Here is a 20,398-nt window from a genome sequence, read left to right on the forward strand (position 1 = left end):
AGGTGATGAACGAAAAGTGTGAAAAGGCTCACCAAAGGAAGGGGGTTATGAAAGAAAGGGATAGAGAGATATAGAAACGGTTGCAAGGGAAGGCTTTAAGAGAGTGAGAAGGATTGACTGATTTTAGATGGTTGTAAAGCAGCTGGTAGAGTTGTTTTAATGACCGCAGTGCACTTAAAGAACACATGCAGTATATGTGTTGAAAGAGTCATTGATCCCTAAGCAAGTCTACATCATAAGAAACAGAGGCTCACTCGAGCCCACTTGATTTGACGAACTCTCATTGCTCTGCTCATAAACCAAAGTCAACTTATATCATAAACTAAACCAGGTTTCACCTTTTGTTACTGTGCGGTCACTTGACCACTGGAACCTCATTGCAGTCCGTGTTGACTCTGCTGTACATATGTTTGGTATACCAGGTTATTAAAGGTATTATGCATAGGCCTACTTATCTGCATGTTTTTGTATGTGGAGCGTCAAAAATGCGTGCATGTTAACTTCTGTAAAATGAAATAATGCTGACAATTTAAGCACACTTGCGTTGCTCAATAGTATTTGCACATTGTGTTTTGCATGTTGTTGTTGTCAGGGATTTGCTCTAACTATGGCCAGCCTCATGTGGCCATTTGAGGTACTACATTTCTTGGCACCAGTGTAATGGTCACAGGCACTTTACATATATGGCCAGTATTGAGAGCAGTGGTTATAATGAACTTTATTAGCATGATAATGTAGAACATGTGTAAGAATTAATACATGAAAAAATATATATAGATGCTATATATAGCCATATAAATAACGATTGCTTTCACAAACATACCACATACAGTATGAACACACTTTTGGTCTCTCTCTCCACCTCTCTCTCCCTACCTGCCTTTCACACACATACACAGAGGCTGCTACGTCTGCTGGTCAGAGTTGATGCTCCCAGCAGTGGCATATCAGCCATAATGAAGGCTCACTGCACACTGTCTGGCAGTGTGGACAAACACTCTCTCTGTTTTCCCCTTGCTCATACAGACACACACACACACTGAATCAAAAACACACGCAGAGAAACCTTAAGTGGGTGAGTCAGACCAGCACTCTTCCTGTGTCTCACACACATAAACAGTCACCCAGCAGAGGCGAGGCGAGCGGCAGAGCCCCTGCCAGGTTATATGGAGGGACAGAGTGTTCTGAGTTACTGCACAGTGCAGCCACTCTCCACGGCAGCACCATACAGAGTCCATAAAGCATGATGGATGGCCTATCATCATTTACCTCTTTGGTGACTTCTCAATGCTGTCACACCCCGCCAAGCACATGCACGAAAGGTGAGGCACACAGAAACAGACAGGCAGGTAAAGGCAGAGCATAACGACAATACAGGGGGAAAAAATGCAGACAAAATGATGCTAAAAGGAGGATTAGTCTAGTGACGGAGGGTGGTGGAGAAGGAGAGCAGAGGCAGAGAGATGGATGAGGGAGCATCTTTGATGTTTGCAAGAATTAGTGCACACTTGGTCACATATGCAAACAGTTGCACAAACAAATACACACGCGCGGCGCAGGCACTATCACAAAAGAACTGAACCATCCCCTGTCCCTTCTCTCCTTTGATGACAGCACCCCACACACGTAGAGGCTGTATTTAGAGCATGCAAAATCTACTGTCTCCTCCGCTCTCCTCTCCCGCTCTCTGCCACAGTCGAGGGAGCAGGAGGGGGGGAAAGGAGAGGGAGACAAAAAAGAATGAGAGAGAGAGAGAGAGAGAGAGAGATACAGGAACAAAGAAAGAAAAACAATGAACACCAGATGCAGCAAGATGACACAGTGATTGTTAACATGTCAAAGCAGGTGAGATTTCATAAAGGGAGGAGGATTCAGAAAGAGAAGGAAATTAAAGCATGTTTTTTTGTGAGTGTGTTTGTGTGTTTCAGGGGGAGGGGGTCTGTGGCCACCACAGTAAATAACTTCCATGAGAATGAGTTTGGCCAGGGAGCCAGAGGGGGCACAGGGCTCAGAGTGTGTGCTACTGTGGAAAGTAAAGCACTTGGTTCAATGTGATGAGACTAAATTTGATCTCTTGTGCTATTTTAACCTTTTGAACCCAAGGCTGTCTTATACTCACTTCTTCTCCAGCCAAATACACCACATGATGTTATTTTAAAGGGACACTCCAGTGACTTAGCATTAGGCCTCAGGGGAACAATAAGAGACAGAGTAAAAGAACATAAAAATCTATCCTTACTTTTAGTCCATTGAATGGAAGCTATTGGAGAAAGAAAATTAAGACGTTTGGTGAACCTGATAGTGGGGCAGTCAAACAATATATATATATTTTTTTTTTTCAACAGTTAAAGCATGATAAATGTAATTTCTATTCACATGTTAGAAATTCCATCCCATTCTATTTTGAATTGTTGTGCTTTCTTGAGCTATGGGCACTTTACTTCCTGACTGGATACAAATCAGCTTTTATTTTGAAAGAAAACAAGGAACTAGAATGAGACTGAAGGTTAAAACTTCAAATTAGAAAGAAAAGGAACTTGTTATGGATTGAAAGGTGAATGAATATAATTAAAGAGGACGGTTAAAAAGAGAAATGGTTGACGTCAACAGGTGGACATTACTTTTGACTCATCGACTGAGCTGTCCAGGATTTTTTTAAAACTAAATCAGTGCTGTAAATTGTAACAGCTGGTCCAGTTTGTGGGTCAGCTAATACTGGAGTCAGAACATAGACATACACCAGTATCTATATAGATTGACCAGTGTCTTATATTAATGATAATCTAACGTAGCTGTTGTTGGTGTTCTATAACTAGAAAAGGTGTCATGTGCTGCAATATATCTACCAAGATTAGTTAATTATTAAAATATCCAAGGTGTTGAAGATGTTTATGGCTATTTCCATTGCACAATGACTGAGATCTGAAATTAAAGCCATTACTGTCATTAGATAATAGGAAAGAATCCCAACTGTGGTGTTGCTGCTTAGTACACTGAAATACATTTTTTTCCCCCAAAACACTTCTCGCCTTCATAAAAGAACAGAAAGAGAGAGACATTAGAAACAAGAGAGATGAAGGGAAATACTACATCTCTGGACAGTGGCTATTGATCGCCACCCGGCACACATCACCACAACTTTCACAAATTGCTATTGAGAAGTGACCTGTAATGCAATTACTGGCCAATCCGAGGCCTTGGCTGCCATCAATTATTAAAAGCTGCCTGAGTCGTGGCCTGCGATCCGGCCTCAGCATGGTGTGTTGTGTCATTATCACATCTGCCGGCCACCAGCTTGCCAGCTGCTACGGCGGCGTGTGGAACAAGATTTTAAAACACCACTTCCCACTCTGTCCAACATATTGGATGATACGGCCAAATGAAGAAATTGAAAATACTGTGTTATATATTCCAACAGCTCCAGTGAGAGTGAGGTGGTGAAGGTCACAGAATAAAATGAGTTCTGGTTTTTCTTTGCACATTATTATTGAGGATGAGAATGGTATTTACAGAAGAGTTTAATCCCTTTGAGAACACTGTGGGTCTGGTTTCAACTTAACAAGAACTTTCAAAAAGTAGAAAAACAACATTAATATTGCAGCACTGCTCACCACTGATTCCTAGTTTTAAAAACGTTCATATTCAATGCTAACAACAAATCAATAGCTCCTGTTTATATCACGGACATGCCTCCTCTCACTGTCATGATGACTCCCTATATGTCTCTACTTTCCTTCACTGTTGGCTCTTGTGTAATCACTTATACATTCTTTGAGTAGACTTTGACATCGGGGTTATGATGAAAGAAGACAGAGAAAACAGCAATGCAGGCATTGCATGATAATTGCCCTTTGCTTTGAACTGACACAATAAGTTTTCTTTAGTTGTTCTCTTTACAAAAGCCCTTGTTCAAACTGGGCCTGCAATTTTTTTTCCCTCTGCAGTCATTGTGAAATAATTTATGTTATCTCGCTTTTCACCAAAGAAGTACTTAAAAATACTGTTACCAAAGGAACTAAATTGTATGCAGAAAGCACTTTAAACATCATTATTGAATCCATTGAATAGATTTATTCTGAAATTGTATAAAGCCATTTCGGAAATCAAGTGATACCATATGTTCATTGGTTTAATAAAAGTAATCCACTGTATCTTAAGATACAGATCCAATAAAACTAAAGGGCTTACAGTCAGCAGATGTCAGTGAACTTTAAAAGTATAATGTATTTCAAGAAAATGAGAATACAAAATATTTGGAATATGGGATTCGTGCTTAAAAAGTCAAAATTGCAAGATTCATTTTTAGGGAGTAAAAATAGACGATAATGTTCTCAGGTGTTTTAGAGCCTATAAACATTATGGCACTGATAAGGAAGGAGACACATGAGAGTACAGCAGTGTAGTCAAGAGCAGGCATACAGTATGGACCATCATATCCTCCAATAATCAATAAAACACCACTCTAATAGACACATTATATCGTTGGTGTGACTGATTTATAGTATTTTATCGCCTCAGTTATCTGTTCTCTGTTCCTCAACATTTAATATGCATGGTAAATTAACTCAGCAGGCAATAATAAAAATATCACACAACACTGCACTTACTGTTGTGGGAAGACATACTGTACAGCACCTTGGCAACTCTTAAGACTAGGATAAAGATAGAGATATAGCCAACTAGTCAAGACAAAAATCCCTGAACTGACAGGTTATTTCAAAGCAACTAGAGTCAAGCAGATGAAATACAACAGAAGCAGTGAGAGGATGGCAGAATTACTATCGCACCTAAAGCTTTTGAAGGTACTTGTGTATGAACTATATGCACGGCCCGTGGATAAGGTGCTTGTTAAGTGTCCTCCTCCCTTTTTTTAGGAATAGATATAGCCCCAGCTGCAGTAGCCTATGTTTCTGTCCTCTCCAACATGACAGCTTTATATACTGCCAGGTTGATATTAATAAGAAAGCAGCTTTTATGGTTTATAAAAAATATAATTATGGAAGAGGTATATAAACGATTTTCCATTATAAGAACAAGGAAGATAGCATTTGATAGGTTTGTGTCAAACTTTCTTTCTGCCTAAAAGTAAAACATCTGTCTCAGAAAAAAAAGTTGTCTTTGACACTTTCCATTCTGGTGAGTACATGGAAAAGTTTTGAAGTGCCAGAGTGACATTAACACTTGTAAATGCTCAGTGGAGCGGCCTTCTAGGGGATGAAGACTCATTGGTGCGCTGTAAGGCTTTGCTTTTGTGGATCAATAGAAACTTAAGAAAAGGACAAGTTGATTTCAGACTGTGACAGTCGCTTGAGCCAGCGATAGATCGAGATGCTGAAAAGAGCTATAGCACCTCTGAAATTTCTGCAGAGGGGACATGCTTTTAGACCTAATACAACAACACTTGGATCACCCAATAATGGCACTTGCCAGAGGTGTTTTGAATCGCTTAGACTGTTCAATCCATTCTTTTTAAGAACAGAAAACCTTTTTTGCAACTGTGCTACTGTCTGAGGACTGCTTTCTTAAATAATCAATTTGTTGTGAATGTACTTAAAAAGGGAGAATATGTGGTTTTTATAATGTATTATAATCATTAAGACATCAAGACTTGACTCCAATCATTTCCCAATGGAGACTGGTAATGGGGCAATTTTACAAAATTATTATTTTTACAAAGTCACACTGAGACAGGCCAAATCTCCAAACTCTCTCTTTTTAATGAGATTACAGTAAAACTACAAACTGGGTCACTGCTCTGACGTAACATGCACTACAATATGGCTTGTGGTATAAAGGTGTATCGTTTCACATATGGATCATCCATCTACTGGGCCAGTGGGTGGCATGTACCACTTGTGAAATTAGTTGGATTATTGGACTAAAGTGAATTGCTGCCTCCAGACAGATGATTTTTTCTCATTTGTACAATCTGCTCAAACTCCGCTTGGCAATGGGAGGTTGTAACATCAGGCCTGGAGCCCAGTGATAATGGAAGCATTCAGACTTTATATGACAAAAGATGGTGTGGAGGCTTGTAATGATCTTTGTAACAATAATGGCACCATTTAAGCTTTACTCTACAAAGGATTTCAACCAAAATGGCACTATGTTGCTAAAATATGAACCATGCACACTTCTTCCTCATGTGATGGCTGAATATTTCTTTTGCATATATCTGTTTTATGTATGGTCCTTTTAAAATACCCTTGGTGTTTTTAATATCTAGTTTCTTGTCAAGTTGTCATCTGTCTTCTTGGAGCAAACTAGTTCACGTGATCTGTTGTCCTACCACCTACAGCGTGCTTCTCAGAACAGTAAAAACTTAAAGGCAAGGTAGAAGAGTTGGCTATCAAGAAGAGGTGCAAGACCAAAAATGGGACAAGTTTTCTCACATTCAGCCTCGAAGGGATGTGTGCGTTTAGTCAACTAAATAAAAACTATATTTGTATTGCCCTCAATGGCATTCAGATATTATGCCCAAGCTTCAAATGTCTCCACCTGTCACTAGCCATAGACTGACTGTATCGTATGTATAATTGGCCATCTTCTCTGGCCTGATTGTAAAAAAGCACAGTGGACGTATAGCATCTCATAGGAGCAACATGTATGGCAGTATTTCGATCTAGAAAATTAAGATAAAACTGTGATGTATCAGAGAAAACTGGCATATCAACCACAACAATGTGAAACCACAATTAGTACTGGAACATGGACATTAACCTGCAGGGAGGAACGCAGGCAGGCCGATGTAGCACCTGTTAGCCACAGGATATGTCCCCATTTGGAACCATCTCTTCAGGAAGGCCTACATAGTCCTGGATTTTATTTTAGGCTAAAAATTTGGCAGTAGACATGTAGGAAAAACGAAATACAAAAAGCTTGACAGAAAAATACAGCTGGAAAGGTTTGGGAAGTTTCAAACACAGTTGGATGATAACCACAATTTTACGTTGGAATTGTGTAAATTGGGAAGGTTAAGACACTCTTGGACCATCAGACAAAGACATAGGTTATACTAAGAGTATGGCAGGGGACCATGTTTTGCAGGTCAAATAAATCAAACAAAAACCATGGGCCTCAACTACTGATATGATGGCCTCATTTATTTTGGCCTGTCTTAATATCTTGATACAACTGTATGGAAATCACTGTGGATTTTAAACAATAAGTTCTGGTTTAGATCAGGACTTTGTTCAAGCTATAGCTGGTAAAGGTCCAATGAGGATCCAGCCGAGGGACCAGTTTGGACCCACGTTTTATTGTGGTCATTTATGGATAGCAGCAGGGGTGGAAAGTAGTAAATTAGCTTTATGTCAACTGTGTGAAACTGGCCAGTTTTTGCGTACCCAGTTCACATGACGGTCATTGCACTTCATTAAAGAATGAGGTTGTTTCTTAAATCAAACAACCTGGTTGGAGATTGTATCACTTTGTTTTTACTTGAGTAGATTTGTAGACCAGAAACGTTCCCTCTTGAAAAATAAAATGAAAGTAACTGTACCTTCACTTCCAGCATTGGATAGTGGTGCCACTTAGGAAGGACATGTCAAACCAACTTTGTTCCCAAAGTAATAAAATAAGAGACACTGCAATATTTAAAAAACAAATAGATCCCTGAAAAATGAAAAAAAAATCATTTACTATAAGAAATGTAAGGTCTGTACTTTATGTCATTATCAACCATTTTTAGTTGTTGAAACACATCTTTTTATGGTTTTATCAACAAACAAAAAAACTGTTTAAGACTTGAAATTCAAGTTGTTTTTTTTAGATGGAGAAGGCTTTTCACAATCAGTCAGATAGATGTGTTGCAATAGTGTATGCTTTTGCACTCAATCAAACACAAAGGAAGAAATGTCAACATGACTAAATACAGCCTTCTAGTGTGGAAAAGACCAAATCATTTTTATGATCCTTTTGCAGACTGAAACGCAAGAAAATTGATAGCGTATGATGAAGAGAATAATCTGTGTTCAACTCTGAATTAATCACACTACTTTGAGAATGTCTTTCTGCCTTGGTACAGTCTGTTTGGGAGACTTGTTAGAGTTTTTATTGCAGGATTATGACCTGCCAGACTCAGGCTGCTCTCTGCCTCAGTTGGAAGCTTCTCTCTTTGGTTTTGGATGCTGGACACAGTTTTTTTTATAGTCACTACTGCCAGCCTGCTGTTCTCTCTTTTTATTGTTAAACTGAAAAGAAAGTTGCTCATGAGGTCAATAAGTATGCAAAAATCTCTTTTTGTATAGCACACATCTCTATATTTATTTGATCCGGACGTCTTCTTTGGCTACCATTAAATCTTGTATATTACACCAGCTCTCTGTCAAAGACTGTAGAGTCAGTCATTGGAGCACAATTTGTGGCAAATGTTTTTCTTTTGGATGTGGTGATAAGGATAGTTGGTGAGGTAAAGGCTGGGGGAGAGAGGGGGGCTTGTTTTAGCGTTGTGGCCTGCAGCATTATCCGTGTCCATATATAGCGATGCCTCTGTACACTGCACCACGCTTATGAATGTAGAAAACACGAGTGCACTTCTGTACTTGTGCACCTTTTGGAGTCACAAATCATAATTGAGAACCCTCCTTCCCGCTCCCCCTCCAGCCAAACACCCCTACACCCACTACACCTGGGGAGTCTTGATGTTATCGACCAATGAGGGGCAACTTATTGAGAAGAAGCTGCCACGAAACTGGGTCGCAGGAGCCAATCAATGCCATGGATTTCTTGCCCTGGCATTATCTCAACTGAGCCAAGTACAGGGAATCAGTCACTATGGAGGCACCTCGACTCTGCCTCTCCCCCCACTCCCTCCATCCTCCCACTCTCTCTCTTTCTCTCTGTCTCTCTCCAGCCTTCCATCATCAGCCCCTTCCTCTCTCCTCACGTCTGCTATTCATTTGCTTTCTCGTCTTTTCTGTTGTTTGTTTGCCCCTGGGCTAAAAACTGTGTGTGTATGTGCTCCATTATGTATTTGTGTGTGTGTGCGTGTGTGTGTGTTTGTGTGTGAAAGCTCTCTGAAATGACGCATTGATTCACAGTGTTCTATATTTTCTCATCTGGCTCACTATTACAGTGCAAGTCAATCGACGTCGTATTTCTCTCTCCCCGGCTCTCTCTCTCGTTTTCACAGTATTATGTTGTTGAATGGAAGTGTGTTGCAGTTACAAGACACCAGTTTGGAGTTCGGAGTATTTTTTGGACCAGCATGCCTGTGTGTATTTTATGTGTTGTTTTCTATCTTGGAATAAGTATTCAGTAGTGCGTGCTTCTTTTGTGCACCATGTGGGGGCATAAGGTAGTGCTGAGACCTACAGTATACTGTATATGTGTTTGAATTGATGCCAGATTTAAAAAAAAAAAAAAAAACCCTCTCATTTCTTTAGCGTGTGCGAGTATTTATACGTGCGAGGGAGCATTAGCTGGTGGGTATTTGCACCATGTGGTTACACAACATGCAATCTCTCTAGTTTTTTAGCTCCATCCTATGACCCCCACATCCGTGCACAAAGCCACATGCACAAAAACACGTCTTCCCACTCTTGAGGACTTTTGCCAGAATCAATAGAGGCTTTTTAATGCCTTTCGCTGCATGTAGTAATCTGAAACTGGAGCGCAGGATCACAAATATGGCAGCCAGGGTCTGACATTTGGGAGGCGCCCCATTTTAGGCCCGTCTCAGGTCACCATCTCGCAACCCCCGTGAATAACTTACTTTCCTTGATCTGCTCAATAGATGCATACTTCAAGTTTGGAATGAAATCTTTTTAGGGAACTTTTTTTTAACTTTTTTTTATTTGTGCCTTTGTATGTATGTATGTATGTATGTATGTATGTATGTATGTGTGTATGTGTGTATATATATATATATATATATATATATATATATATATATATAAAGCTCACTACTGGATGTACATTTGTGGCCTGTTTGGTGACTGGGGTAACCATACAAAAAGTGCTGCTATTGGTTGAAACTTTATCTCAATGTCAAGTTTTTTGTACATGCTGAAGATGATCAAATGCTGACGAAGTTCTTTAGAAAAATTCATGCGATAATAGGTCATTACTGACCCTCCCATTTACAGACATTAGGGTTGTTCCATTACAAGTATTGAAAATGCCTCTGAGAAATAATGAGAAACAACAACAGTGCAGTCCTTGCAGCAAACCAGCAGCAATCTTATAGTCTGATAAAGCATTGTCAAGGCCAAAACATCTGATTATCTGATAGGCTGCATTCACAAATTCAGGAATAGGAGTTAGAATCATCAAGAAAATGTATATTAAAATATATTTTAAGACATTTTCTCTGTTTGGTAAGACTTATGCAGACCACAAACAAATGACTGGAAGGATTTATTTCAACTTGTGTGGGTTGATCACTCAGGTTACCCAAATAAATGTTCAAAAACACTGTAGAAGTGGAAAAAAAATGTGTTCAGCTGGAAGCATTGTCTCATGGCCCTGCACCAAATCTGGACCTGAACTTGTAGATTTTTAATATTTTAAAGTCCTGAAATAATGCCGTCGCAGTGTTTACTGTGTCAGAGTTGATTTAATTACAACAGCAGAAACATTTTCTCCATCAGCATAATCCTGTGTACTTACAGTTTGTAGGGCAGTTTGACGGAATTTGGGAAACAATTTGTCATCTGTCATGAGTTGTTCAATGTCAGCGTCACTTTAACATCAGTAGTTTTGCTTGTCACTTGTTTATCCAAAGTCTCTCCTGACACTACACAAAGACACACACACACACCTATACACACGCGCACACACACACACACACACACACACACACACACACACACACACACACACACACACACAAACTAAACACAGAAGTCAGCCCTCAGTATTTTGTCTGAGCAACACTAACAGCCTACAGCCATGCTTACAGGGCATTTCCACTAGGAAGCTAAATCCCCTGTTCTCTCAGCTCACCTAGCAGCCAAGCAAAAAAAAAGAGCAGAACGCTTTTTAAATGCAGAGGCTGGGGAGCAACTTTTTGGACAAAGAGCGCGCCAAGACTCCAAGTAAAAGGGGAAAAGGCTTTAAGAGGAAAAAAATGAATTTCATTGGCAGGGTTTTGGTTGTGTTGACCTGTGAGTGGGGGAATTGATAGAGGGTGGAAGGAGCGGCAGAAGAAGGTAGGTAAGAAGAAAAATAAAACCCAGAAGGAACTGAGGAACGCAGGGTGTAGTTGTGTGCCATAAAACGTCCCACTGCCTATTCCAGGGCCAAGTGCTCACTCGTTTTCTAATGAACTCATTTATTTTGTTTTGCTGGATCTACCTCCACCAGCAGCAACAACAGACATGCTCCTGGTCTGCCTCTCTGAGTGCTCTGCTTCAGGCTTTGTTGAGCATCTAGGTCTGTCCCATAGCATTACCTCTGTTTACTTAACGCTCACCATCGATCAAATGCAGACCTGAGACTGTCCTCCGCTGGCAAAGGCAACACTAATTAGCATTTCCTTCTTAAACAATGTTGATCGCAGTTGATTGAATTTAGTTGCCGCTGACGCTTTACTATGTTGCGTTTGGAGCTAAATACAGTCTCACATCTTCCCTTAAAGATGTGAAGACAGACTCCTTAAAAAAGGTTCTTTTTGTGCCCATATCTCCCGGTACGTGTAGCAACAAAGGCAATAACATCAATCGGCAGCACATTTTTCTGTGAACACAAAATCGCATTCTGGTTTTGGCCAAATATTTAATCTCTCCTCCTCCTTTTCACTCTCTCTCTGTTTCCCTGCCTCTCCCTCCCTCTTTTCTTTCTGAATAATATGCCACTGGGAAGTGAAGGAAAAAAAAAAGAAAAACTCAGAGCGCGGATCCCCACTCCTCCGCTCTTCTCGGCTGCACGTCTGTGATGTCATAATCACTCACATCAAAGGCTGTGCGCTCAACACGGCGACTGTCAGCTTCCCTGGAGGCGTCATTAAAAACGAACAGAGCAAACGGAGCCGGGCCTGACAGAGACGCATCAAAACTTCCTCACACACACACACATACACACATGCACAAACGTGCACGTGCACACAATCACAAGGTGGGTACATGTGCATTTAGGTACCTGAAATGTATTGCAGGCACGCACGCACACACACACACACACACACACACACACACACGCACACGCAGACACAAATATGTAATCTAAAGTTCATGTACACACTAAAAAATGTCATTAGAATGTATAATTCTACACACATACATAGACACATTCAACAACCACCTCTTTTCTTTCACAATGTCAAAACTCCCTCCTTCCAGCATGCACGAGTGGGAGCCGAACATTAAACTGAGACACGCGTTGCTTCCAGCTGCATTGTACATGTGAGTAGGAACAACCAAAGCATGTGAGCAGCTGTCGTGAAGATGCGCCGTCGTGATGTACATTCACCATGCACACTCATGTTGTTGTTGCCAGCGCGAGGCATAATGCGGAACGTGCACATCAATGTACAAATAGCCTACATCCACCCGCTCGCCCTCTTTCCATCCCTCTTTCCATCCCTCATACACATGCCCACACACATGCACGCACAAGGAAGGCACACACTCATTTACACAAACTGGAGGAAGGACTATAAATAGTATGCCTATGATGTGATGCTGCGTGTGGTTTCTCCCTATGGGTTTGTGTGTGTGACTGTCAAAGGGGAGAGGGAAAGGGAGGCAGGGGGAAAATGGAGGGGGGAGACAGATATTTAAGGGAAGAAGGGCTTTCTGCTCACGACTGCTGTAAACCCAGTGATGATAAACTGTACATGACAAGCATGGCAAGGACAGGCACTCCCCTCTGATTTCAAAATATGGCATTATATTAAAGAAAGGGGACTCTGTGTGTTTGTATGTGGGAGTGAATTCAAGATGGGTTTATGTAAGATTTTTTTGCTCATGGGTTGCCATGGTGGTCCTCGTGTTCGACTTACCCCTGGCAGGGTCTTCTGCTCGTGCAATGCATTCTGGGCTTTCAGGGCCGACTCTCTGGCACAGTAGGTGAGGAAGGCACAGCCTAAAATACAGAAAGAAAGAGAGAGAGAGAAAGATAAGCATGTTATGTGAAGAAGAGGACAGAGAAGGAAAGACTGCCATAGGCTGCCCTGATCACCAGGGCATAGCCAAAAACAACACACATACACGCATGCACGCGGCCGCACACACACACACACACACACACACACACACACACACACACACACACACACACACACAATAAGCCTGCAGCCATAACGGTGAAACTTTGTCTACATGGCAGCAATGGGAATTTGCTTGTGTGTGTGTGTGTGTGTGTGTGTGTGGCTGTGTGTCCACAGTATTTCAGCAGATGAACAAACGGAACATTCCTGTGTACGCTACACTATCTATACGCACACACAAAATGGCCTAAAAACAAAAAAAAATGCACCTTTGAAAATGCTACAATTTGCACGTGAGAGTGATTCTACCTGTAAAACGTATCGAATCGAGAGTCTTCCATGGCAGTTTGAAATAGCAGTTATCCATTCGTCCATCGCACTCTTTTGGCTGCTATGACAGGGAGAGACATTTCCCTGACAGCTTCTCTTTCTCTCTCTCACACTTCCATCCCCCCCCCCCCCCCCCCCCCCCCCCCCCCTTCTCCACACCCTTCATTTCTCTGACTCTCTCTGCTCCATATGTTCCAAGACTACCCACAATCCTCGGTTTTGTTAGCACCTGGGTTGACATGTGGGGGTGGGAGGGAAGATGGAAATGCAGGAGGCAAGAAAGAAGAAGAAGCCGTGGGGAATGTTGTAAGCTTCTCCCTCGCCACCCCCGGTTGACAGCGAGGCACACACCACTGTCAGAGTGCTGACAAGCTGTCAATCTGCAGATCAAGGCTAATGATTTATGGGTTTGATTGTTTAATAAAACACTTAAAAAAATTATAGCTCGATAGGCTGACACTGCTTCATATTCTTTATACTGCACACACAGGTGTTTAGCTTGTTTACGTTAATTTGATTTCTGTAAAGGTCTGCTAGGAAAAAAAGGCTTTCAGAAGGGAATATAAAGCTGTATCCAATTCAGGGGCTGCATCTGTCAAAGTGGCGTGTTGATAGCTATCAAATTTTGAGTACTCCTTCAATGATCGAATCAAAATGTTTCCTTCTTTTCCTGGAAAATGAGACAAAAGACTCACATTTTGTTCAAGAAACATCAAGGTCTGGAGAGACAATTATCACAGACCCCTCCCCCTCTGAGAAATACACACAGTGCAGTTAATGGAGAGCACTTTCCTCTTATAGCTCATCCTACGGGTGCTTTGCTTTGTTCTTTTTACATACTGGGGGCTATTTATTGTGGAGGGCAGTACCATGTACTGTATGTAAAAGCAGCAAGCCTCTCATCCTCTCTGCTCTGTGTCTTTAACCCCAGGTCGTCCTGATGGCGGGGCACTTGGGAGCTCCGCCTGTTGGTGTTTTTAATTAACCGGCCTCTCTCTCATTAGGGGAAGTGGGAGCTGGCCGCTGACAGCTTGGCTACCTCCTCGTCCTCTCCGGGCCTGTCGTGTTAGCGCTACATGCCGGCGCCGTCCCACAGGAAACACATGCGAGCCTATGATTCTCACGCCTGACACTCACTTGCAGGTTTGACGCACAGGCACAGTTTGCTGCCAGTATGTAATGGAAGCTTCATTGTAATCCAGTTTTACCTTAACTCAATTCAAACATGTTTTTTGAGAATAACACATTTAATTTGTTATATATTGTTTTTCCCATCTTCTAAGGCTATACAATATCCACTTGAAAAATTAAAGAATGATAATAGTTTTTTTTAATGTTTTTTTCACGGCTAGCAACTATGAGACGTTTTTGAGGTAAATGGAAATTTAATTCAGGCAATTTAATTCAGAATCCTCGATGTAGTACAATGGAAAACAGGACCATCAGTGAGAAGAGCGACTGTTGATGTTGACATTAATAGAATATAGATTTTAATTCTGGGTGACAGCTTTGCTTCAGGTCATGTTCATTATTTTACCATTATTCTTTTAAGTAAGTTGTCCACAAACTGGATTTTATGCTAAATATGCAAAAGTAAATTTTTCCGTGAGACATGTTATGATTCTTGAATTTAGTTGTTTCTTTTTTCTTATATGTTGTAATGGGTTTGGTTAAGTTTTCATTCAATAACATTTATAAATATATATCGGATAAATATCGGATTGGTCAATTGGTAAATCCGATATTCTGAATTTTCGGATTATTTTCGTTATCTTTTTCATGCATCCTTAATTTCTTTAGTGTTGCCTGTACTCAACCTGATGACCTAAAGGTTTAGAGCATAATACCACCTGTACATCACCTGTTATACCCCCCGAAGAGTTAGTACTTGTGTATAATTATTATTACTAACTGAAGTTAAGTGTCGTGTGAACTGGTCCTATACAGCCTCTGCTGTCAGTTTGAGTGGTCAGAAGACTAGCACTATACAAGTCCAGCTCCACAACCCATTAACACTATTGATGGCTGCAGAAGAGCCTGTTTGCTCCAGGGAAAAATATGTTTTATAAAATATTTCTACCTATAGCTGATAAGAAAACCATATAAGGAGAAGCAAAAGGGAAACACGTTCCTCTTAAATCTAACCAGGTAAAGTAAAGAACGACGTAAAGTTAAAGCAGTAAGCAGAAGTTCAAGTGTACAGAAACATGTGCTTAACAAATTACTTCTATTTAGTTACGATACACATCTGTGTGTATTTACATACTGTATCTATAAAGAGGCAAGTATGCATGCAAAAACGCTACCACGGTCACACGCTTAGATACACACATACTAAGAGTGACAGTCAACAAACATTCAATTTATCATCATTGTCACAAGTCAGATGCTGGCAGAGGCTCTAGTATCTGACTAAGACCCATATTGGCCCAGGAGAGAGAGATAAGCTGTTTGTTTCTGCTGTCAATGCTGCCAATTTGGTTTCCCATCACTTCAAATTCAAATCAACAGCAGCGCAGAGGGGATCTGAGAGAATGCGTGTGTGCGAGACGAGAGGGAGTGAGGGAAAGTGATGGGGGAAAAGAGAAAAAGAAGGGCAAGGGAGCAAAGGGAGAAAGAAGGGGGAGATGAGCGGAGAGGAAGAGCAGGACCGTGAGGGATGCTGGGTGAGAGAGAGAGAGAGAGAGAGAGGGAAGATAAGATCACCTAGCTTCTGTGAACACCATCCCCCTGTGTCCTACACTCTCTTCTTATCTCAACCGCTGCAGACACCCTAAAGGGACACACACCCACAGAGAGGGAGAGAAACAGGGAAAGAGTGCGAGACAGAGACACAAAAAGAGATAGAGAGAGTGAGAGAGAGAGGGAGAGAGAGAGAGAGAGAGGAATAAGGGGAAGAAGATGAAGAAGAAAAGGAGACAAGATGAAAGAAAGCAGCGAGGGAATGGTAGAGACACTGAATACTTTCTGGTGGTGGAAGAACAGACAAGTTTCAGTGGTAAGATTCACCAACTGTCACCAGGCCTCGTTTAAACGTCAGCTGTGTTGAACCACATAGAGCTTTGACCTTGTTAACTGTGGAAAACAGTAACTTTATAAGATGCCTTCTTTGGAAGAAGTTTCCAAAAAAAGTTCCAGAGTATATCTACTGAGACATCATCTTGTTTTAAAGTCATCCTAAATGTAAGATATTTGAAAATGAGGTTGAGCTTTTTGTAAAATACTTAATGCAAGTGTTAGATCATTTTAAATGAGATATTATTTACTTCAAGACAGTCAACTTTCTATACACAGTATATAGTCTCATTGTGTGTTCCTTGTGAGTAATGTAAGAACATTAACCTCTGAGGTTGGCACAATTCCCAAACCTTCAACCTCTGGGACCTCTGTTCTTGACTGAAATCCTCCAATCTTAAAATTCTCCCTCAAAACTTATGATGACTACACAAAAAGTAAAACCACTAATTCATTCCTGAGCTAGTGCTTTGCAGCATTACTTCTCAGATGAATCACTTTTTAGCAGCATGCATTGCCTGACGCCACCCAAGACTAGACAGCTCGGGGACAATGTTATTGCACAGAATTCTCTAATTATCTAGTGCCTATTAATTCCGGGGTTGTAAAAGGCTGACATGAAAAGTTCCCTCCTCTCACTCTTTCCTTTTATTTCCAGCCACAGACGAGGAAGAAACTCCCAGTGATCATTTAAATATTTCAGAACATCTTGGTAAGAGCCTAAAAAGAGTCAATAGCATTAAAAAGCTTTATCCACGGCGCAGCTCAAACTCCACGCTGCATAGTCCTGGAACTCTGCCTCGAAAAACTTTGGCATGAAACTTTGTTTGAGGCTGTCCAATTTCAGTCAGTCAATAGAAATCTGCACGTCTCCCCCCTACCTTAGTTCTGTTAGCACTTATCTCCGCGTGAAAGGGCTGACCAAGGACAGCCTTTGCTCAATAAACAGAAGAATGTTTCTTTTTCTCCTTTTTAAAAGATTGACCTTAAGACAAGAACGTTCTGACTGGATTTTTGTGAGTGCTCAGGCTTAGATAACGCTCTTCAATTCACTCTTGAATTGGGTCAGAGTAAAGACGGAAATTCTTGACTTATTGTGTTCAGAGAGAAAGCGTATAAAGCCTTGGTCTTTTAGTCATATGGTGACAATGAGAAGCACTGAGTGCAGGAGATGAATACTAATAAGTGTGGTATTAAGAGAGTTTCTGATTCAGGAGTGATATAGTTGCCCTTGTGCTGCTGTAACTGTGACAATCAATATGAGCCGTGTGCTTGTTGCTATACAGTTTGTATCTGGTTTAAAAAAAACCCACATTGTTGGATGGAACATTTGAAGCTTGTGAAAAAAGAGTTATTTACTTCTTTTGCAGTCATAATCGTCAGTGGATTTTTCCCCAGATGTTGAACACAGCAAACCATCTAGCTAAAACGTGAAAAATCGAGACAAAACCAACATCTTTGGTTGTGCAAGGAAAAGTAATTCAATCAAACAAGTATCCATCGCTCATATCCCCTTCACCTCTGCTGACCTTTCAGATCATTACTCACAATGGAGAAAAGTGACAGAGGATAGTGGCTATTTTAGGGGACAAAGTCAATGTCCCTGGGATCACTCCAACTTTCTCCTCGTATCGTCTTAAAATCTTTAACTGGCAGCTTACTGGCCCTATTAAATAGAGTAAAAAGCATTTTGAAGCACATCACATCAGGGCGGACAGCTCCCGTCCTGCTTGAAATAGTGGATAAAAACGTATACTACTTTTTCAAAGAACATCAAGCATTTTTTGCGATTTATTAAACAGCACTATTGAATTCTGGCCTGAAGTACAACGTACATGTGTTTGATTTCAGATCTGGGGGCAGTACCAGCTCTCCTATGGGCGACTTTATGCAGATCCCTTAGTCCTCTCTTCAGGGGAACAAGAAACAATTGTAATATAGAAACATGCAACTGGCAGCCACCAAGGGAACTGGAGAGCAAGAAAAGAAAGAGCAAAAGTTAATAACAAGGTGACGGATGAAACTCAAAGGGACAGCACTAACACTACTGTACATCTGCTGCGTTTTTCCCAGACTTAAAAAGTGCAGGACATTGTAATTTAGAAAAATAGTGGCTTCAGTTGTAACTCAATTACTCCCTGAGATGAGGATATGATGTTTTTCCAATGAAAGTTATTATACTGTATCCTCAGTGAATACTGAGTTCAGATGGGGCTTGGTAATTTTTTATAGGGCATTTCCTCTTCTTAATTGAAATGCTCTGAGGGTTGGCCTTTAAGTTTTTAGGAGCACAGTGAAAAATTACCTGAATAAGTTGCTTAAAAGTTTTACAAATGTCTAAGGGCAATGCGTGTGGAAATAAAAATCAGCTGATTAATGACAACTTAAGCTTTAATAATCCCCAGTACCACTTGTATGAAATATTTGCACATTATACTCCTGCCCTATACAGAACAAGGACAATCTAAACAAGTGCCAACCAGGAAATGGATGTGGACAACTTTCATAACCAGCAGGCGTGTAGTAATCCAGAGATTATGGGTATTAATAGCCAATGCAAGTCAACAAAAATGTTCTTGCACACTTTGATTTAGTTTTTCAATAAAACCATGAATGAACGTGAAAAAAAAATTGAAGACTAAAAAATGTGAAAATCGCCACCTTCAAGTGGTGTTCATGTGCGTGTTTTAGTGTGATTGTTGTGTGTGTGCATGCACACAAATGTGTGTGTGTGTTTGTGTGTGTGTGTGTGTGTGTGTGTGTGAAAGAGTCCCTGAAGATAACAAGTCCCATCTCTTCCCCTCCTTCCCAGAGAGGCCGTCTCTAAGCTGTGCTAATCGATTGGCGGAGGAGGAAAAAGGGCCGGCTTTAATGTGTTGCATGTGAAGGATTTACTGGAGAGCAGAGCCGCTGAATCAATGGTGTAGAAAATGCATCATTAGGACAATGTAGTTCCCCCCCTGAACACCAAACCCCCTTCCACCCTTCACTTGTCCACTTGGTCCCTTAAAGGCTGGGACTTAAAACACACATGCCCACCCATTTGTGGACTTCTGTATACACACATGAACTGGGGGCTTAGATGATACTATTGAGTTTTCATACCACACAGTAAAAAACCTTCCAAGGTAACAAATACTTGAACACACGTGCACACACTTGTTAAAAGCTCCCCTGATGGCTCCCCAGAGCTGTGCCTCATATCCAGGCAGACGAGTCGCCTCACTCTCGCCCTACCTCAACCACTTTGTCAGGACATGTTTGGGACACCCAAATTTAGCTTTTTACAATATGAATTATTAAACGTGGAATGAATCCTAAGATGAACAAAAAGTCTTCACTGTACTGTACCAGGGCGACACCCTAGGAAAAGTTCAGCTGCTGGCTGAAATTCAAATGTTAAATTGTTAAAGGATACGTTTTGTCCTGTTTCTAATAAATTCAATCAGAATCAAAAGCACATTCAGACTTTACATTGATACTGGGCTTAGAAGACTACATCTCCCAAGTGCTGCTTGGGATTCTTACTGTTTTTACTGTACTGTTAGGACTTTTCATCTTCTGATACATTTTCAACTCCCATGTTCATTGCCACAACAGTCACACAGAGCACACACGTTGAGTAGTGGAGCAATGTTTAGCATGTCTAGCTTTTGTGTCGCAGACTAGAAAGCCAACTTGCAATGCATTAAATCCCACTTTCTAACCTTAAACTGAGTTGTGAAATGCAAGTTTTTTGGATTAGTTGTTTCATCTCTTAGAAACATGGACAGGTCAGGGAAAAAATATTGAGTAACCCCCACGTAAAGGTGCAGTCATGCTTTGATGAAGGTCACACCCTGAGGAATGCTGTTTTGCACCACTATCAAAACTTTCAAAAGACCTGTCCTATTTATTTAGCAT

General features: G+C 40.9%; 1 protein-coding gene across 7 annotated transcripts in view; it reads right to left on the reverse strand.

Moving 5' to 3' along the window:
- The window catches only part of celf4 (CUGBP, Elav-like family member 4), a 78,976-nt gene that overhangs the window by 45,500 nt on the left and 13,078 nt on the right, over nt 1-20,398 (reverse strand). For all 7 annotated transcript variants that reach the window (XM_079341169.1, XM_079341166.1, XM_079341167.1 and 4 more), the window contains exon 2: nt 12,944-13,026. In XM_079341169.1, the coding sequence (XP_079197295.1) occupies nt 12,944-13,026 (83 nt within the window). The remainder of the gene's footprint in view (nt 1-12,943; nt 13,027-20,398) is intronic.

This window comes from Symphodus melops (assembly GCF_947650265.1).
Source record: "Symphodus melops genome assembly, chromosome: 4".
In the NCBI taxonomy this organism is placed as follows: domain Eukaryota; kingdom Metazoa; phylum Chordata; class Actinopteri; order Labriformes; family Labridae; genus Symphodus; species Symphodus melops.